General features: G+C 29.7%; 1 protein-coding gene across 1 annotated transcript; it reads right to left on the bottom strand.

Moving 5' to 3' along the window:
• Positions 1–1,466: 1,466 nt before the first annotated feature.
• On the bottom strand, positions 1,467–16,767 carry LOC129947317 (dual specificity protein phosphatase 18-like). The gene is made up of 2 exons (XM_056057837.1): positions 16,320–16,767; positions 1,467–2,357 (listed from the first exon to the last, which is right to left on the bottom strand). The coding sequence occupies exons 1-2, from the start codon at positions 16,469–16,471 to the stop codon at positions 1,781–1,783; spliced, it is 729 nt and encodes a 242-aa protein (XP_055913812.1). The 5' UTR covers positions 16,472–16,767; the 3' UTR covers positions 1,467–1,780.
• Between the last annotated feature and the right edge of the window lie 316 nt (positions 16,768–17,083).

Raw genomic sequence — 17,083 nt, 5'->3', positions numbered from 1 at the left:
ATCAGTCTTAGCTGTGTCCACCCATGGTATTGAAAACCACTTTTGTATGCTCCCAGTGCACATTGGTCTTAAAGAAAAAAAAACGAGTTGGGAAAAGCATTACCATTCTTGATGTGCGGTTGAAAAAAATCTCCTTGCTTGACGAAATATAAGAGTTAAAATATTATGGCAAAGGTGTTCATTCTATGAACAACTTCAATTTTCATGGTTTATTAATGCAATAATAATTTGCTGACGAAAATATCTGGAAAATTTTTGAAAAATTGTTAAATGTTCAGGGTAATAAGCCACAACAACTAATTACAATTATTAACACGTTTTGGTATAACCTAAGTTATTTGAAATATTAGTCTTTTCGATTTTCGTTAAATTATTCTGATTTCACAATAATTATAATTTTGTTCTAGAAGAAAGCACCAAAGGTTATTTTAATTGAATTATTTAAAATGTATTACCCTAAAAAGTATGTAATTATGTGTATCCATTTTCACAATCGTTTAGAGCCTAATTGTATGCAATATTTTTAATGATCTTCAACCAAATACATGAGCCAAAATTAGACAAAAACCATTACCACCGGAAATGGAGGAAAATTAATAGGTGACAAGATTGGCTGCTGTTTTGTTATTGAAAAATATGAACATTTACAGTCAAGTCTCGATTTAATGAACTGATTGATCTTAAAGATATGCCAACAAAAATATTAAAAATCATTTTTGGCAAACATAACTCAGGCCAACAAGGTCATTTGTGTGACTATCATGAAACTTTATATGGCCTTCTAATGGCTATCTTTATAACTTTTTGACTTGATATGGCTTATAAATATGTTTTGTTTTTATATAAATTTGAAACTCAACAAAATGAATTTTTAGAAAATCTATCAGAACGCACACTTTTTGGTTATTACGACCTAAAAAAGGCAGCAAAATAGCACTTATTCACATACTTCAAAAAACATTTTTTGTAAATGATATACTCGGCATTATATTATCAAGAGTTATTATATTAATTTTATGTTGCCTAAGCGCAATATAATTTCTTTCACTCATACATATTTGCTATATTTTTTTGAAAATTTGTTGAATAGTCAGGTAATGGAACTTATTCTTTGTTCATTTTTTAAACATCACGTTTTTTTATAACATAACCCTAAAAAAATTCTTGATGTGTTTGTTTTGTTGCGTCCAATAGCTTAGATGTTTCCAAAAAATAATTTCCAAAGTCCAGAACATCAATAAAATTAAAATTTTAAAATCAGTGACATAACAACTCTGAAACGTTAATTTTAATTTGTTCTTGAAGTTAAAGACTTCATTTTGGACACTTCAAAAAAATTAGTTAATACAATCTTTTAATAATACAATCTTTTAACGCTCTTGAACAAAATTATATCAATATTCCAAAAACTGAATAAATTGAAACAACTTGAATCCTTAATATTTTAATAAAAACAAAAATTTAAATTTCATTATATTTTATTTTTTTTATTCTCTAATTTAGTCGAAAAAATATATTTTTAAATAAATTTATTACTAACATTATCAAATAATTATTTTCTAATGGAAATATATAAATATTCATCACATTGATACACATCATGCACAAAACTTCATGCTGCATCTTTTTTACTTAATCCAATCATTCATTTTTACCAAACATTGAACTACGAGCTAAGGGAATTTAATTTAGAGATCCTAGGGGTTTTTGTTTTTTTTTCTGTCAAATTTCCTTACTTAAAAAAACCTTAAATATAAAAAATGTCCTAAATTCTAAAACCCTAACGCCTTTTAAATGTACGATGTCTTTGATAGAATTCCTCCATAGCTCTGTACTCAGGCTCATAAACATCAGGAACCTCACGATCCAATGATTCAACGTAAATCATTTTCACCGAACAACTGCCTCGAAGCTCCTCTTCGTATTGCCTCAATTGTTGGAAGAATCCACTGTTTGGTCGGATTTGTGGACGGATGGCCTTGACGTGATAATATGCTTCCCGAAGTGTCATTCCTCGATGTTTCATAAGATATGCCAGGCAAAGAGATGCTGACCGACTCACACCAGCCACACAGTGAACCACTGATTTCCCACCTAACTGATGGACTTCTTCGATCATATCAGCAACTTCGTCAAAATGACACTTGAGGTCAATTTCTGGTCTATCCAAGGCATTTATGCGGAGATACATGGGCTTGGTATCGGACAGAGGTGTATCAGGCAGTTCAGGAGCTACATTGACAATGAATTTTATATCGAGTTTGTCCAGAATGTTTGGTAAGGCTACTCCAGCTCCGCAGAGATACAGGGTTGGCAGTAGTTCGGATATTCCAGGAAATGGCGTCTGCTGAATTTGTCTGTAAAAAAACAAAAAAAAATTTAAAAGGATTTGATTTATGTTGTGCAAAAAAGTGTTAAATTTTCCATTTTTTCTACGTTCTATATTTTTTTGCCTGGGCGCCATTCTCAAAATAACACATTATTTGTTAAAATTTGTTTTGAAAAAGAAATTGCCATCATGTGATGATTTAAAAAATATCTAAATTTGTCATAAACGTTTCAACCACCTGAGTTCTCATAAAATTACCCACAACCATTCCTACACTTCCTACGCACATTTTTAGTTCAAGAAAACAAAAATCCAAACCAAAATTTAGTTTAAGAAAACAACTAAAACCAAGACAAATATGATGTCACTCATGAAAACAAAGCAGTTTGTCATTCTGACAGAAAAAAAAACTTTGTTTTTATTTTTGAAAAAATAAAATACTGAAATCAAGTTAATCACGTATTCGTTTTTTGATTGGACGTCCGAAAACATAACCAAATCAGTGGCGTATTTTATGCAGTCACTGATTTTTGTGTTTTTTCATTTTCTAATTATAGGTGAAGATTGAAGATTAAAAATAAATACATACATAATTTTGGTTTATTAATAGAGAAATTAAATTTGTTAATACATAATCGCATCTTGTGGTTAAGTTCTTTGCTCGTGTATAGAAAACGAAGCACATTGACATTGAACGCAGCCAAGAGTTCAAATTTTTGACAATTATACTTTTAATGCTTTTAAACGATATATTTTTTCGTAGATTTATGGCTCATTAAAATTAAAGAAATAAATTATACAATTTAATTTGTTTTGTATTTACCTCGTTTTAAAAATAATTTTAATTTAATAGGTAAAAGAAAATTCCAAAATAGAAATGTCATCCTTTCAAAGAATGCGCTTTTCTTTTTTGAACTGAATTTTAAAAGTGAATACATTTTATTGATTTCATTAGGTGTTTATTAAGATGATGCCATCTTGTCGTTTTTGAAAATGTCCTTCCATTTATTTTTCACAAGTATATTTTAATATATTTTCTTTGTTTTATTTTTGGAACAGATGCGAGGTAGTCGATGGAAATATTCATGATACGGCGCCACTGTGGCGCAAAGGTGATAATTTGGACCATGTTTTGAATTATTTTCGGCATTTTGACAAGGAAAATTCTGGTTGTCTCATGATTTAAAAAAACAGCTTTAATGCATTTCTTTAGCCTTATTAAATGTAGTGTATTCAAACCCTTTAACGGTTTTTTGTGTTAACTTTAAGGAAATACTAGATCTTAGTTAAGGTTTCCACTAATTTCTGCACCAATTTTTAACACATTAGAGTTCTAATGTATGTAAATATCAGTTGTGTGACACATTTTAATTAATTTTAGGCCACTAAACTCGAGGCAAACAGATTGTCTTAAAATTAATACAAATTAGAAAGCCTGTGGTGAAGTGGTTTAGAATGTTCAAATCATTATTAGGAGTTTTTCTAATAAGTCCGTTTTATAAAGTTAAACAATTTTGACATTTATCGTTATTTTAAAGTGTGTAAATCTTGATCTTTGGGTTCTAGAGATATGTCTATAAGTGTCTGAATGTCTCTTTGTCAAGTTTATCTCAAGAACCAGAAAAGATGACAACATCGAGATTTCATAATTAAAAATAAAAGCTTTAAATACGGATAAATATTGATTTTTTACTTAAATATTTAAAAAAAGTAACTGTATTGAAACATAATAAACCTAAGACGAAATATTATTGATAGCGTTTTATCAATTTTTTAGAAAAACAGAACAGACAGTTTTTTACTTTACATTAAAACATCTTGTACTCCAGATTTTTATCAAACAAGACATTTCGACGATAGAAAAAACAAAAAAGGTGGACCCGGGGGTTTCGTTTGTCTATTCCACCCCTACAGCCTAAAAAATTGTGTAATTTCGATTAGGTTCAAAACTTGAAAATTAAGGATATTGTTAAGCGTTGTTTAACATTTCTTCAAGCTATTTTTTGCGAATTTTTTCATAAATGGCCTGGGAGATTTTTATGAAATTTTCTTTGACCTTTTTTTTCCTAACCTGGCTTTTTCTTTCTCCCATGGAACCGTTATTTCATTTTGAAATTCTCTAAGAAACAAATGACATGATTTGAATATTTTTCTCTGGTAAAGGTTTTATTTTGTCTTGATCTTAAAAACCTGCAATTTTTAAGTACATTTAATTAGTAAGCCTATTTTTTTAATTATCATTACAAGTAATGAAAATGTAGAATATATCAATTACAATTACGTGAAATGAAAAAATGGTAAATTGTTTACTAAATGAAATTGAAAATAATTATGGAGAGAAATAAAAGACACGTCTTAATTCTCGTGAATGATTATTTCGACACCATAATTATTTTCATTGGTCCTTCGAGCCGGATTAAATTTTGAAGTTCTTAAAAAAACTCATCAAGCATTCTGTAATATAATTCTTCCACTTCTTCATTGTTGTATTTTGAGAGCTTGTTGGTATAGACATTTTCCATCTCTTCAAATAAGATTTCTAGATATCTTATTTTGGCTGAATCCACTGCTCTCAGTCCTTGAAGATTGTCGATATCTCTTTTAAGGATATTTTTTGTGATTAGCATCTTATTTTTTATGGAGCTTTTAAAACTTTTTTAAAAGTTCCTCGCATTTAGCGTTTCTCATCGGTACGTCCGACAAGTTGTCGGATGTATGATGGACCTTATCCGAAATTTTCATAAAGTGATTTCCATGGTGTTTTTTTAAAGACCTTTTGAAGTTTTTTCGTTGGAGGTGTTTTTCTTTCGGTCGCCAAGTTAACCTAGCTGTGCCTCTACTCACAACTTGTTCATCACTTTTTTTTATTTTATAATTTGAAGGCACTCAAGGGGTTATTAGTACCCTTTATATGTTTATATTTAAACACAGTGCGAGCATTAGGAAAATAGGGAAGGATTTAAAAAGGAGATACCGGTGCACATTGGTCTTAAAGTTCTGAACATCAAAATGGAAGGGAAAAACAGAGTTGGCTAAAGCATTCCACATTAAGAAAGAATCTCTATACTTGACAGTACGCCCGAAATTGAGCTCAAGGGTAAACTGATGAGCATTCCTGGAAGTGCGAGTATTACGGCTGAATCGTTTAAGGGGTGGTGGATAAAACAACAAAAGGCATGAAACATTGCCGCGGTGTTCTAGTGATGTTAATGTTTCAATTTCATCATTTTTAAAGCCCTTTTTGTATTCTATCCAAGAGATTTAAACTTGTTTTGGGGGCACCTGCCCAGATATTCGAATTATATTCAAGCTTTGGACGGATGAACGCTTTGTAAATTACAGCCAGATCAGAAGGGGTGAAAAATTTCTTGCACCGTCGGAGAAATCCTAAGCACCTGGCAGCATTTTTGGCAATATGAAATATATGATCGTTCCATTAAAGGTGATCTGTGATACACATACCAAGTACTGACAGTTCATTAGTTTCTTAGATGCAAGTGTCACTCATAGATAGAGGCATCGGGGGTATGTTACGCTTTAACGACAGGAGACAGCATTGAGTTTTCGAAGCATTAAATTCTACACGGTTCTTGATTTCCCATTGTATAATGCTGTCAAGATCAGAATTTAATGAGCTTATCATACGCTGCCGTTTAAATTCCACATCCGAAGGACAAGGATGTGAATCTATAAACGAGTATGAGAAGCTGAGGGTACTGTCGTCGGCGAAACAGGTTAATTGATTAGTAATGGCAGACATAAGATCATTTATGAATATAAGAAAGAGTGTCGGAGACAAAACGGAGCCCTGGGGAACACCAGCATTTATTTTATGAATTTCAGACTTGTAACCATCCAATACAACTTGTATTGAACGGTTAGAAAGGTAATTTCTAATCCAACGAAGAAGAGATTCATCAATACCAAAAGCACGCATTTTCGATAAGAGAGCTTGGAGCCAAACCCTATCAAATGCTTTTGAAATATCAAGTGCAATAATCTTACTTTCTCCAAAACGATGTAAAGATTTTTTCCACTGTTCGGTGAGATGAACCATGAGATTACCAGTGGACCTATTGCTACGAAAACCATACTGTCGGTCATTAAGAAATGCTATTTTCCATCCGCTCGGAAAGAGACCTGTAGAGTAGGAAAGATGGAAATGTTTACGCAGTGGTTTTGCCAGCGATGAAGAACACCTCTTCAGAACAATTGGGGAGATACTATCCGGGCCAGTGGATTTGTGTATGTCAAGGTCTTTCAGTACTCTTGCAACTGCACGAGTGCGAAAGAAGATTCATTCCATTGAATCATTTACGCTCTCAAGAACAGGAGGATTCATGACACTTTCCAGTAGCGTTGAATTAACAGCAAACTGTGCTGCAAGCAAATTGGCTTTATCAATCGAGCTTACATAGGGAGTGTCATTGTGGACGAGCGTTGGAACCGAGGATGACGTGGTGTTTCGTACGTTTTTTACAAATGACCAGATATTTTTACAACCTTTGGGACATTGTAGTATTTTTTGCCTTAATTTCTGATCATGCAAAAATTTGGTTTGACGAATATGACCATTACATGTCTTTCTAGCTTGTTTGAACTTATTCCGGTTTTCCTCAGTCTAGTTGGCTTTGTAACAACGGAAACTTACATCTCTGATCCTAATAACCTCTTTACAGCTCGAATCAAACCATGAGTTCTCTTTGGGTTTGATAGATTTTACCCTGTTCGGAAAAAAATTTCTTATTCCGCAAAGAATTAAATTTGTAACCATATCTGCGCTGGAATCCACTTCACTATCAAGGAAGAATAGTGACCAGTTAAAGTTCCTGAAGAATTCATTGAGACCGTCCCAGTTGGCTTTCTGAACATACCTTCTCTCTGGTGTTGACTGACCAGAATAACGAAGCCACTTACAGCTCTTTTTAACTATGCTCCGAATTTATTCGAAGATTTCTGAATTTATATAAATTCACAGCAAAGTTTTGTTTTTCTAACATTGTTAAGCCACGTTTTCACTTGTCAGTATTTTAGCTCTGACAACACTATTAATCAATTATTGGCTTGTTTCTAAGTTTCTTACCACTGCACTGGTGGGGGAAAACTCAAAAACAATTAATTACCAATTTGAATCTTTTCAAAGAAAAATTGAGTGAATTAACTTTTTTTTTTTAATTTTAATGTCATTTACATTTTTAAAGAGAGGTGAAAGGAAATTCTAAATATTGACTATAAAATTATGTTACTACATACAAAGTTCTGTTATTAAAATTTAGTATGATTTGAAAACTCAATTTCAAAATAAATTCCAGGCATTTACAACAAGCAAGAAAATGCCTATCCACATATATTTTTTGCACGGAAGAAAATTTGTATATCATATTGAAGAATTTTCAAAAATGTCCTAACACATCATGAGTGCTATAAATATAAAAATAAAGGGGACCGATACAAATATTTATTCCAAGTTTTCATCCAGATGTCCAGGAATCTCTTTTAACTTATTACTCATTTTTCGTTTGTGTTTATAAATTCTTCTTAGGTGACTAACGCAGCACGATAAACAACACCGTGCCACTCAACATGACGCAAGAGGCAACAATTCCAATTTCCAAATATCCCCACTTTCCCCATGTTTTATTGTTCCCGACTCGAGTATCAAAAGAATTTCCAGCTTCTCAGTCCATATAAATATCTAAAAAAAATCTATTCATCCATCTGAGTAAGAATTTTCAATTCATAAATATTTATAAATCTTTCGATACACTCTTCCCATTTTCAAATACATTTTCATTTTTTGAATTTGCAAAAAAAATATATTCCAAAAAAAAACTATTTTCTAAATTGAATGCACTTTCAAAGAGATTTTCACATTTTCCAAATGAAATATCTATAAGCATCACATCTATCTCAGATGAGTGACAATTATTTCTTAGTGGGCAATAATAAAATTTAAGCTCCGTCATATCTTCACTTTATGATGTTGAAATTTATTTTCTTATTCTAAATAAATTTGATTTCTACCACGACGAGTCGACGGTGTTACCGCTTTAAATATGGATGAGGAAGATTTTGGTATGTACGATGATTTTTGAATTTATTTGTAAGGAAGGAGGTGGTGTATTTTATAATAATATAGTAAAGAATTTGATGGCAATGATCCAAGTTAATCATCATCACTTTCGCTAGACCGAAGAACCATAATTCCTCAGTACAGGAAAATACAACAACTACAACAAAAATGACATGGAAATAAATCTCATTGGAGCGGGACACTCATCGCATAAGAACGACCAACTTAGAAAACTACGACGACACGAACGACGACGACGAGAGACGCATGGTAAAAATTGTATACAATTTTTGATGTTTTATAAAAGCATTTCAAATTTATTCTAACATTCTAACACCGAGAAATGAAATATTAACGTAAACAAAAAATATAGTTTATTATTAAACTTTGAATATTTAAGATTTTTAAATTTAAGTGAGATCTTCTGCGGTTCCGCTTATTATGGTTTTATATGATGAGGAGACGATGAGAGATTATGCGTTTTATTGCTCCATTATTGCCTAGGGGAGGACAATGGGGGTTGTTTTTTCTTAATTTATTGAAATTTTTATCAAAAAATATATTTATGTAGACTTTTGAAGGATTTCTTGAAGAACTGAAAAAAATACATATGAAATTCTGACAGTTGAAAAATGCTACTATTTCAAAAAAATACTTAATTTGTCTACAAATTTCAAACTTTATTATTTATTTTCCTCAGTGTTTTCAAAAATATCACCTTACCACATCGATGTTTCAAAAATATTGACAATTGGCTTAAATCATGTCATTTTTCGAAGCAACCATTATAAATTATTCATCACTTGATCAAATGCCATTTAGCATTCTTAAAACAAAAATTAAATAACAAAAATTAAAACAAATGCCAAAATGTCAAGTTTTTCGATACTTGAGTTTTTGGTGAAATCAAAACAATTTTTTTTTGAAAAAAAGAAACAATTATTTTCATGACCATCACTTGCCAAAGAATAATAAATAATTATTATTTTGTCTGAATGTTAAGTCCAAGGAGAAAGTGGCAAAATCCTTGAGTGACAATAACAAGAATTTGACATTTTGAAATTGATTGATGATCAAAAAACACGCTTTCAAAAATATAAAAAAAATCATCAACAGTCAGCACTTATTAAGCAATATTTATGAATGGCTTGTTTCACCTTTGTTTCTTTGATTTCGATAAAGACGGAGATGTATTGTAGCCTTGAGTATTTTCAAAAATAAAAAAAAAAAATATTTCAACACAATTTGTTGTTAAATTTTTTGAAAAATTCTTTTCATATTTTTACTCAGGTATGTGTATGGAAATAATTTTTTTTTTGTGAACACAAAAGATTTTTCCGCCATCTCACGAGTGTCCTTGAATAAATAAATTGTTAACACTCAAAAATAGTATTTTGAAAAACAAAATTTTACGTGTGTTTTGCATTTCCCGAATTGTGTTTTTCATCACTTTTACGGAACAAAATTAAACATTTGGTATTTAAATTTACATTTTGTCTGCTAATGTCTAAAGAAATGTTTTCTTTGATGCACAATAAGGTAGATATTAATAAATAATAAACTTAAAAGACTGCCAAAAGCAATTAACAAATAAAAACAGGTATTTGAAATGCATTTGGTGTCTTGTTTTTGTTCTTGAAATAAAATTAATCTATATTTGGATAGACACTTGTATACATCTTTCATGTTTGAAATTAAACAATATGCTTGTTTTTAAATGTAAATAATTTTAATTAAAACGTTTTGTTTTTTGGATCAAAATTTATCTTTTCAAATGAGACAACGTTTTTTAGACGATATGAAGATGATATGAATTTCATAATTATTTAAATCCTATTTTAAGTCGTATATATTTGTATATTAAAAAAGATAATAAATACGTGTTTGCTGCATAATATTTTATATTTATATTTAGTAAATAAAATAATAAACACAATGGTATCAAATTTTTAACATGTGTCAAATCTATTTCATTAATTTTTTAAAATTTTGTTTAATTTTCATATTTTATTGAAATGTATAGTTTTAATAATAATTTAAATTTAAAAGAATGATTTATCTTTACCTAACTTTTAAAAACAATAAGATTCTGAAAAAATGTTTAAAAATTGAAATAAATTTTAAAACTGAAAAGAAAAATTTCAACAAGTGAATAATGATATTTACAAAAAATTTTCTAAAACATTCATTATACTAAAAAATATGAGATTGATTTATTTAATTCTATTAAAACATTAATTAAAAAGTTCTAAATTTATTATACTCTTCTCATCAGTTTTTGAATTTTAAAAATAAACATAAAATAAATAGTTTAAAAAGAAATATGAACCATAACAAATTCATAAGGAAGAAAACATAAATTCACTTTTTATTTATTTCCCAGGTTAATATCCACATAATTCCTATTGCGAAATTTCCTTATTGTTTTATTTACTTTTTTTTGAAAATTTGTTGACCTCATAAATATTTTTTTTATTCGTCAAACCTTGGAAGTAGATAATATTCTAGTCCGCCCCCTAAAAATTATTTGCGTTTTTATGTTTTTTTTTTAAGTATGAATCGACTTCAGGACTTCACATCAAACAAAATAAGTCACCTTCAAAAAATTAATAATTACGTCGTAGTAAAACAAAGTAAAATATTTAAAAACAAAAATTAATTTATGTTTTTTTCCTTTGTTTTTGTTTTTCTCATTTTTTTTTTTAATTTTCAAAAATGTAAAAAATTCTCAAGGAACAATAAATTGAAATTTTTTGATTAATTTCTTAATTTATTTTTGTTAAAGTTTTGTTTACATTACAAAATAAGAGAAGAGAAGTTATTTTTAGAATTTTCAAACGTCTGGCGCCAAAAACAGCAAAAACTATATGAAACATTAAGAAATCATTTTTTTCTTTTTCTCATTTGAAAATATCAACAACTTAAATTTGACGTAGAAACGTACAAAAATGTTTTTCGAACGTTTTCCGTTTGGCATTAGGAACAAAAGGAAGGAAAAACACGAAAACAAAAATTTCATTCAAGAAAACGTAAAAATAATTAAATTTGTTTATTCAACAAAATTCCTTAGATGGACTTTTGAGTATGAAAAGATTGATAGTAAGGTTGGAAAATGGAAATATGGTATAACAATGTTTTTGAATTCTTAAAAGGTGTTGCAATTCCAATATGAATAAATTGAACATGAATTTAGTGTTGTTTTTGTTGGCCTATTAAAAATGTAGGTCTTTAATACTCCTCCAAGTGGGTGGGTGGGTGCAGGCTCAAGGCACCCTCTTCAAATAGACTTTTAAATGGAAATTCACAAAAAATAAACAACCAAAAAGTTTTTATTAGTTGAGGTTTGTCATTTGTGATGCAATTCACGGGGCAGAATTCTTAGACGCCTGCTGTGCCTGTTTTGCCTGTGCCTCCCTCAACGCCAACGCAACGTCTAGGAATGCAAGCTATGCCCACAGCAAAGTATGGTTGCCGGGCTGATGCGATTTTTATTTTATTATGAGTCAACATTTTTCTGATTCTGATGTTTAAAATAATTTAATTTGTTTTTCTTTCCAAGAAATTTCAATTTTCTTGGTTACCTGAGAATTTTGTTAGTTATACCCAATAATTAACAAATAATTGAAAAATTGGAACTGGTTTTAGTAGAAATTAAGAACAACTTTTATAGAGCCCCTGAAACCGTAGAAACCTTATAACTGCCAACTATACCTACCTCAATCAAGCCGCATTTTTGTTTTTGAAATACTATACCCGGGACACAGTTTATCAAACAATACCTATTCAATTTCACACTCAGTGACGTGACACTTAACCAACCCCATTAAATTAAAAAAAACTAGTATTGATGCCAATTTATTATTGTATCTTTTAAAAACAGTCTATACTGCTTAACTGATACGCCAACAAAATCTTTGATATTAAATGTTTAAAAACAATGGCACAATATGTTTAAAATTGAAGTTTTTTGTTGTAAAGATTTCGTCATTTTCAAAGTCAAACATTTACTAGTAAAATCTAGTTATTTTAATTATTCGTTTGTTTTTTAAAAAACTAAAACTTTTGGTAATTAATTCGAACTTTCATTTCAAATACAAGCAATTTGTATTTAACCTTTTTTCCATTACAATTACACATATTTGTAATTGTAAAATTGAAAATAAATAAATTGGGTGGTTCAACAGTCCGTTGTAAGCCAGGGCTTAGTGACTTACAACTCGCAACCATTCCTGCGTGCGAGTACTTGTTGTCAGGAATGGAAGAGACCCACAATTTTAGGGCGTATTCGAACGGCTTATTTGAGAAAGCACTTTTTCATGACAAGAATTACTCTTGAAGGAATTGTCAATTCCTCGCAAGAGGCAGTACCAGCGAAAATTAATTTTTTAAATTAAGGTGGCATAGGCAGGGATTGAACCCAAGATCCCTTGCATGACAACGCACTAGCCATCATGTCACGGGTACTACCAAAAATTGTAAAATTATACTATTCAATTAATTGTAATTGTACAAATATACATTTCAATTACGTATTATTCGACTTGAAAAAATGCACTTAATAACTACATGTTTTTGAGTATTTTAATGTATGTTTTTTTAGTTATTGAGGTCTAAGTATTTTTAAATAACAATCAAAGTAATTGATGTCTCAATTATTTTATGAAATATAAGCAACACACACATTAAAGAACTAAGCATTTCAAGAAATTGTTTAAAAATCGCGTGAATTATAAGATAACATTGAATTACATTTTTGTGTATTGATAACAGGAAAGGGTTTTTTGATATTACTTTTATTTTCTATTATGTTAATCTAATTAAATTTCAAGTTATGGACGATTAAAACACGTGATCAAAAATTTAAATTCTTCAATTATTTTTTAAAGTATCTTATATAAATAGGAAAAGTATTTGGAGATTGTGAATTTCCAATTTGAGTTTTTTTTTAAACTTTCTTTTCCCAACTCTTTTAGAAATGATGGATCTGAATACGACCAAACAGCGATAGCTCAGAAATAAACAAGGCAAACCCAAAACTGGTTAAGAAACTAAGAATTTAAAATGCCGAAAATTTTCAAAAGTCATGTGGATTTAAAAAAATAGTAATAAAGATATTCAAACGTAAAATAGATATTTCTAGTTAATCTTTTAAAATTTGAACAAAATGTAAGTAAAGTAAATTTTGTTGATTATAAGTTAAACATTTGAAAAAAAAAATACTAAAGAGGGTTTTACTGTAGTATCTAATTTTATATTAACCTCAATTTGGATTCCAATTTCAATACAATATGTGCATTGTTTTTCTTTTGAAATTTCATCACCCTAAGCAATATAATGTTGTGGTCAGTAATTATAGAAAAGTCATCACATGGCTATAGGCTTTATGTTCTAACATTAGTTTATTTAACCCACTACTCTATCTATATTATGTCATCCTCATTTCAAATGCTTTAATTAACTAAAGACAAACTAATTTAAAACTTTATTGAAAATTGAATTAAAAATAAACAAACAAACAAAAAAAAAGAAATAAAATTAAATATACCACAAGTTTGAATATATGTATATTCGCGTGCCTGGCGCCATTCACCTGGGTTTGACATTATATATTGACGTAAGGAATAACCTTGAAATATCATATCTAACCACTATGTACATTCTTAACCTAGATAACTTATAATATAAATAAGTCTATTCGAAAGAGTTCATATCATATTAACTGCAATTGTATAGCTCTTGTGTTTTTTTTAGAATAATGTTCTTAAAATCGATTAACTGAGTTGTAAATATCTTGAAATAAAAACTAATAGCACACATAAAAAAAGATTAAACTAAGGCAGGGCTTGAAATGTCCAGTCCGGTAGTTTTAATGTGATTCTCTTGGTCAAATGAGAATTGGAGTAGTAGGAGTGTTATTTACATAATTGTTACTATTTGTGGTCGGTAATTTTAGGGTTGCAAAAGTTTTATGAATAAGTTGTTGTTTTTTGTCAGGAAAAGAAAATAAATTAGTTCTGGAGGTGTGCCAACACAATTTATTTTAACCTTTGCCCAAAAAAAAAAGAAGTTATAGGATAAAACAGACAAAGAAAAGATGAGTAAAGGGTGTTTTCTTAGATGCATGAGAAGTTTGACAGTTGAGAATGTCAAACTATGTTGACACTAGGGTTTATTAAGGTTTTTAAATTCATTATTAAGAGTCATAAAAATACTTCAAATTGTTTAAATTAACTTTGAAAAACTCAGCTAAACATCACACAAAATCAGTTTGGTGACATTATTTCAAAAACTAAGCCACCTTTGTTCGTACTCTTTTACGCCATAGGGAAAGATTTTTGGAAACATCAGTAAAACATTGAATTGACCGACATTCCAGAAAATAAATGTGCTGATACTATCTATTAGGTTATAATAATTTAAAATTCATTCCAACAATATTTGTGACTTGTAAGGGATGTTTTTTTTTTAGGTTTGGAACTTAAAGTTAGCAACACTTTTTTAATAGGCTGCCATTTTGCCAGCTGTCAAATGATATAGTTTTAGTTAAGTTTGGAATTTTATAAATATAGATTGACGCCTAAACAACGTTTTAAAAGTTTGTTAATTTATTTTGAAAATCAAGGTTCTATGTTTCCAATTTTTTTAGCGATGAAGCTTAACTTTGGCCTAATAAATACGTCAATTAACAAGGTTTGACGTGTTTGGAGTGATGATAATCCTCAAGTGTCTATTAAAGTGCCTTTACATTCATTTGGTGTGCTTTATTAGTTGTTGGAATAATTGGTCCGTACTTCTTTAAAACCGATGTTGTCCAGAACGTTAAAATCAATACATGATTACTAACTTTTTCTTTCACCAATTGAACAACCATGATGTCAAAGATCGTTTTCAACAAGATGATTGCCGCGCAATACTCACAAAGCAGTTCATTTATTGAAGGAAACGTTTGGTAAAAATGCAAAGATTCAAAGTTTACGGACCTGTAAATTGACCTTTAAGATCGTCCAATTAAACACAGCTTGATTATATTCTTTGAGGATATTTGTAGTGGCTATTCTACATCGATAGGGCCGTAACGATTGACCACTTGGAGGAAAGCATTCCACGAGTTATTTTCATAAGACCGTCACATGGCAGAAGATCATCTTTCCAAGAAAGTAAATTTCGGTTCAATTTAAATTATCATACTTTTATTAATTGCAAAGTTCAATACTTCTAAAAAACACCCTTCTATTACTTTAAACACTTTTCGAGCTCTTAATAAAACACCCACAATATCTTTGTATATGTACAGTATAGATAGCAACAATAAATCTATCTATCAAAAGTTTAATTTACTTTTCAACGAATTTCTTATCAGCACAAGATTGATTTTGGGCAATTCAAGATAAACCTAGAGAAACGTTTAAATAGTGATTTTGTATTGGAGAAATGAGCTATTAGCAATTATAGAAAGCTTTTAAACAACAATTTTACTGTGAAAATTATCATCATCATGATTATTTTACTTCTGTAGGTGTTCTGATAGCAGATATTTTTCTTAAATCCAATTATATTTGCCTAAGTTTGTTTTTTACAACTGACTGAATAGTCTAATTTTTTACATTTATTGTATGTCATTGTACTTTGATTAATTCTTCACCCCGTTTAGCAAATTTAAATAATAAAATAACTATCGATTTATATGTAAGCCAAATCACTATCAAAATTTAGCTTTGATACTTAGATGTTTTTAAACTTTCGTCATTTCGAAGATACAACATTCAAAAATCATATAATTATTTAAACGTGTTTTTTCTCCAACTTCAATTTTATATTTAATCCTTCAACTATTAAACATCTTGCACTTCCATTGTTATTTACAATTATAAATTACAGAATAAAATAATTGTAATCTTAAAGATTAATGATAATTACCTTTGAATACAATCCTTCTTCTCGACATCATGATTTCCTCCTAATATATCTTGAATTTCTGTAGATTTTCCTTTTTCCGGATTTTCACCTACGCAAATTTCTTCCGAAAGATTACCGCCACCACCAACACCGCCACTGACTAGCACTTTCATGTTTTCTTTTCTTTTTTAATATATTTTTGCTATAAATTTATTTCAAAAAGTTCTAAAATAAGATTTTTGTGTAAATTCTTTGAATTCCAAATCTTCGCACTAATTTTCTTCTTTTTTTGTTGTATTTTTGTTTTGTTTATTTCTCGTTGAAAATTTGAAAAATTGTTGTTTTTACCGAATTTAAATTTAAAAAATAAAATTTGTATCATTCGACTTTTCAGCTTAGCGTCTACCTTTCGACTGAAACAAGAGGCTAACGTTGTGTAGCTTGCAACCAACCATCCATCGGTCAATTTGATATTGCTTAGCGCCAAGATACATAAAAGACTCTGGTGAGGAACAAACAACAAAAAAGTAGGTACACGATGTTCAACAACAACAAAAAAGTGAGTGTTTCTTTTCCATTTTCCGATGTCGATCCAATGGATTCAAATTGAAAAACAGAGTAAAAAAGATACAAAACTGAGATTTTTCTTGTGTTTTTTTTGGAACACACCGGTAGCGGTGTGTCGTGGGGGTTGCGCCATATGAATTTTAAGAATTCCAATAAATAGAAGGAAAAGTGTTAGGAAGGGCTGATGGTGGATGGTGGGGTTGTTGGGGTGATTATTT

Source organism: Eupeodes corollae, chromosome 2, assembly GCF_945859685.1.
Source record: "Eupeodes corollae chromosome 2, idEupCoro1.1, whole genome shotgun sequence".
In the NCBI taxonomy this organism is placed as follows: Eukaryota; Metazoa; Arthropoda; class Insecta; order Diptera; family Syrphidae; genus Eupeodes; species Eupeodes corollae.
The sequence above is the reverse complement of the archived record's forward strand: the minus strand, read 5'-3'. Positions and strand labels throughout refer to the sequence as shown.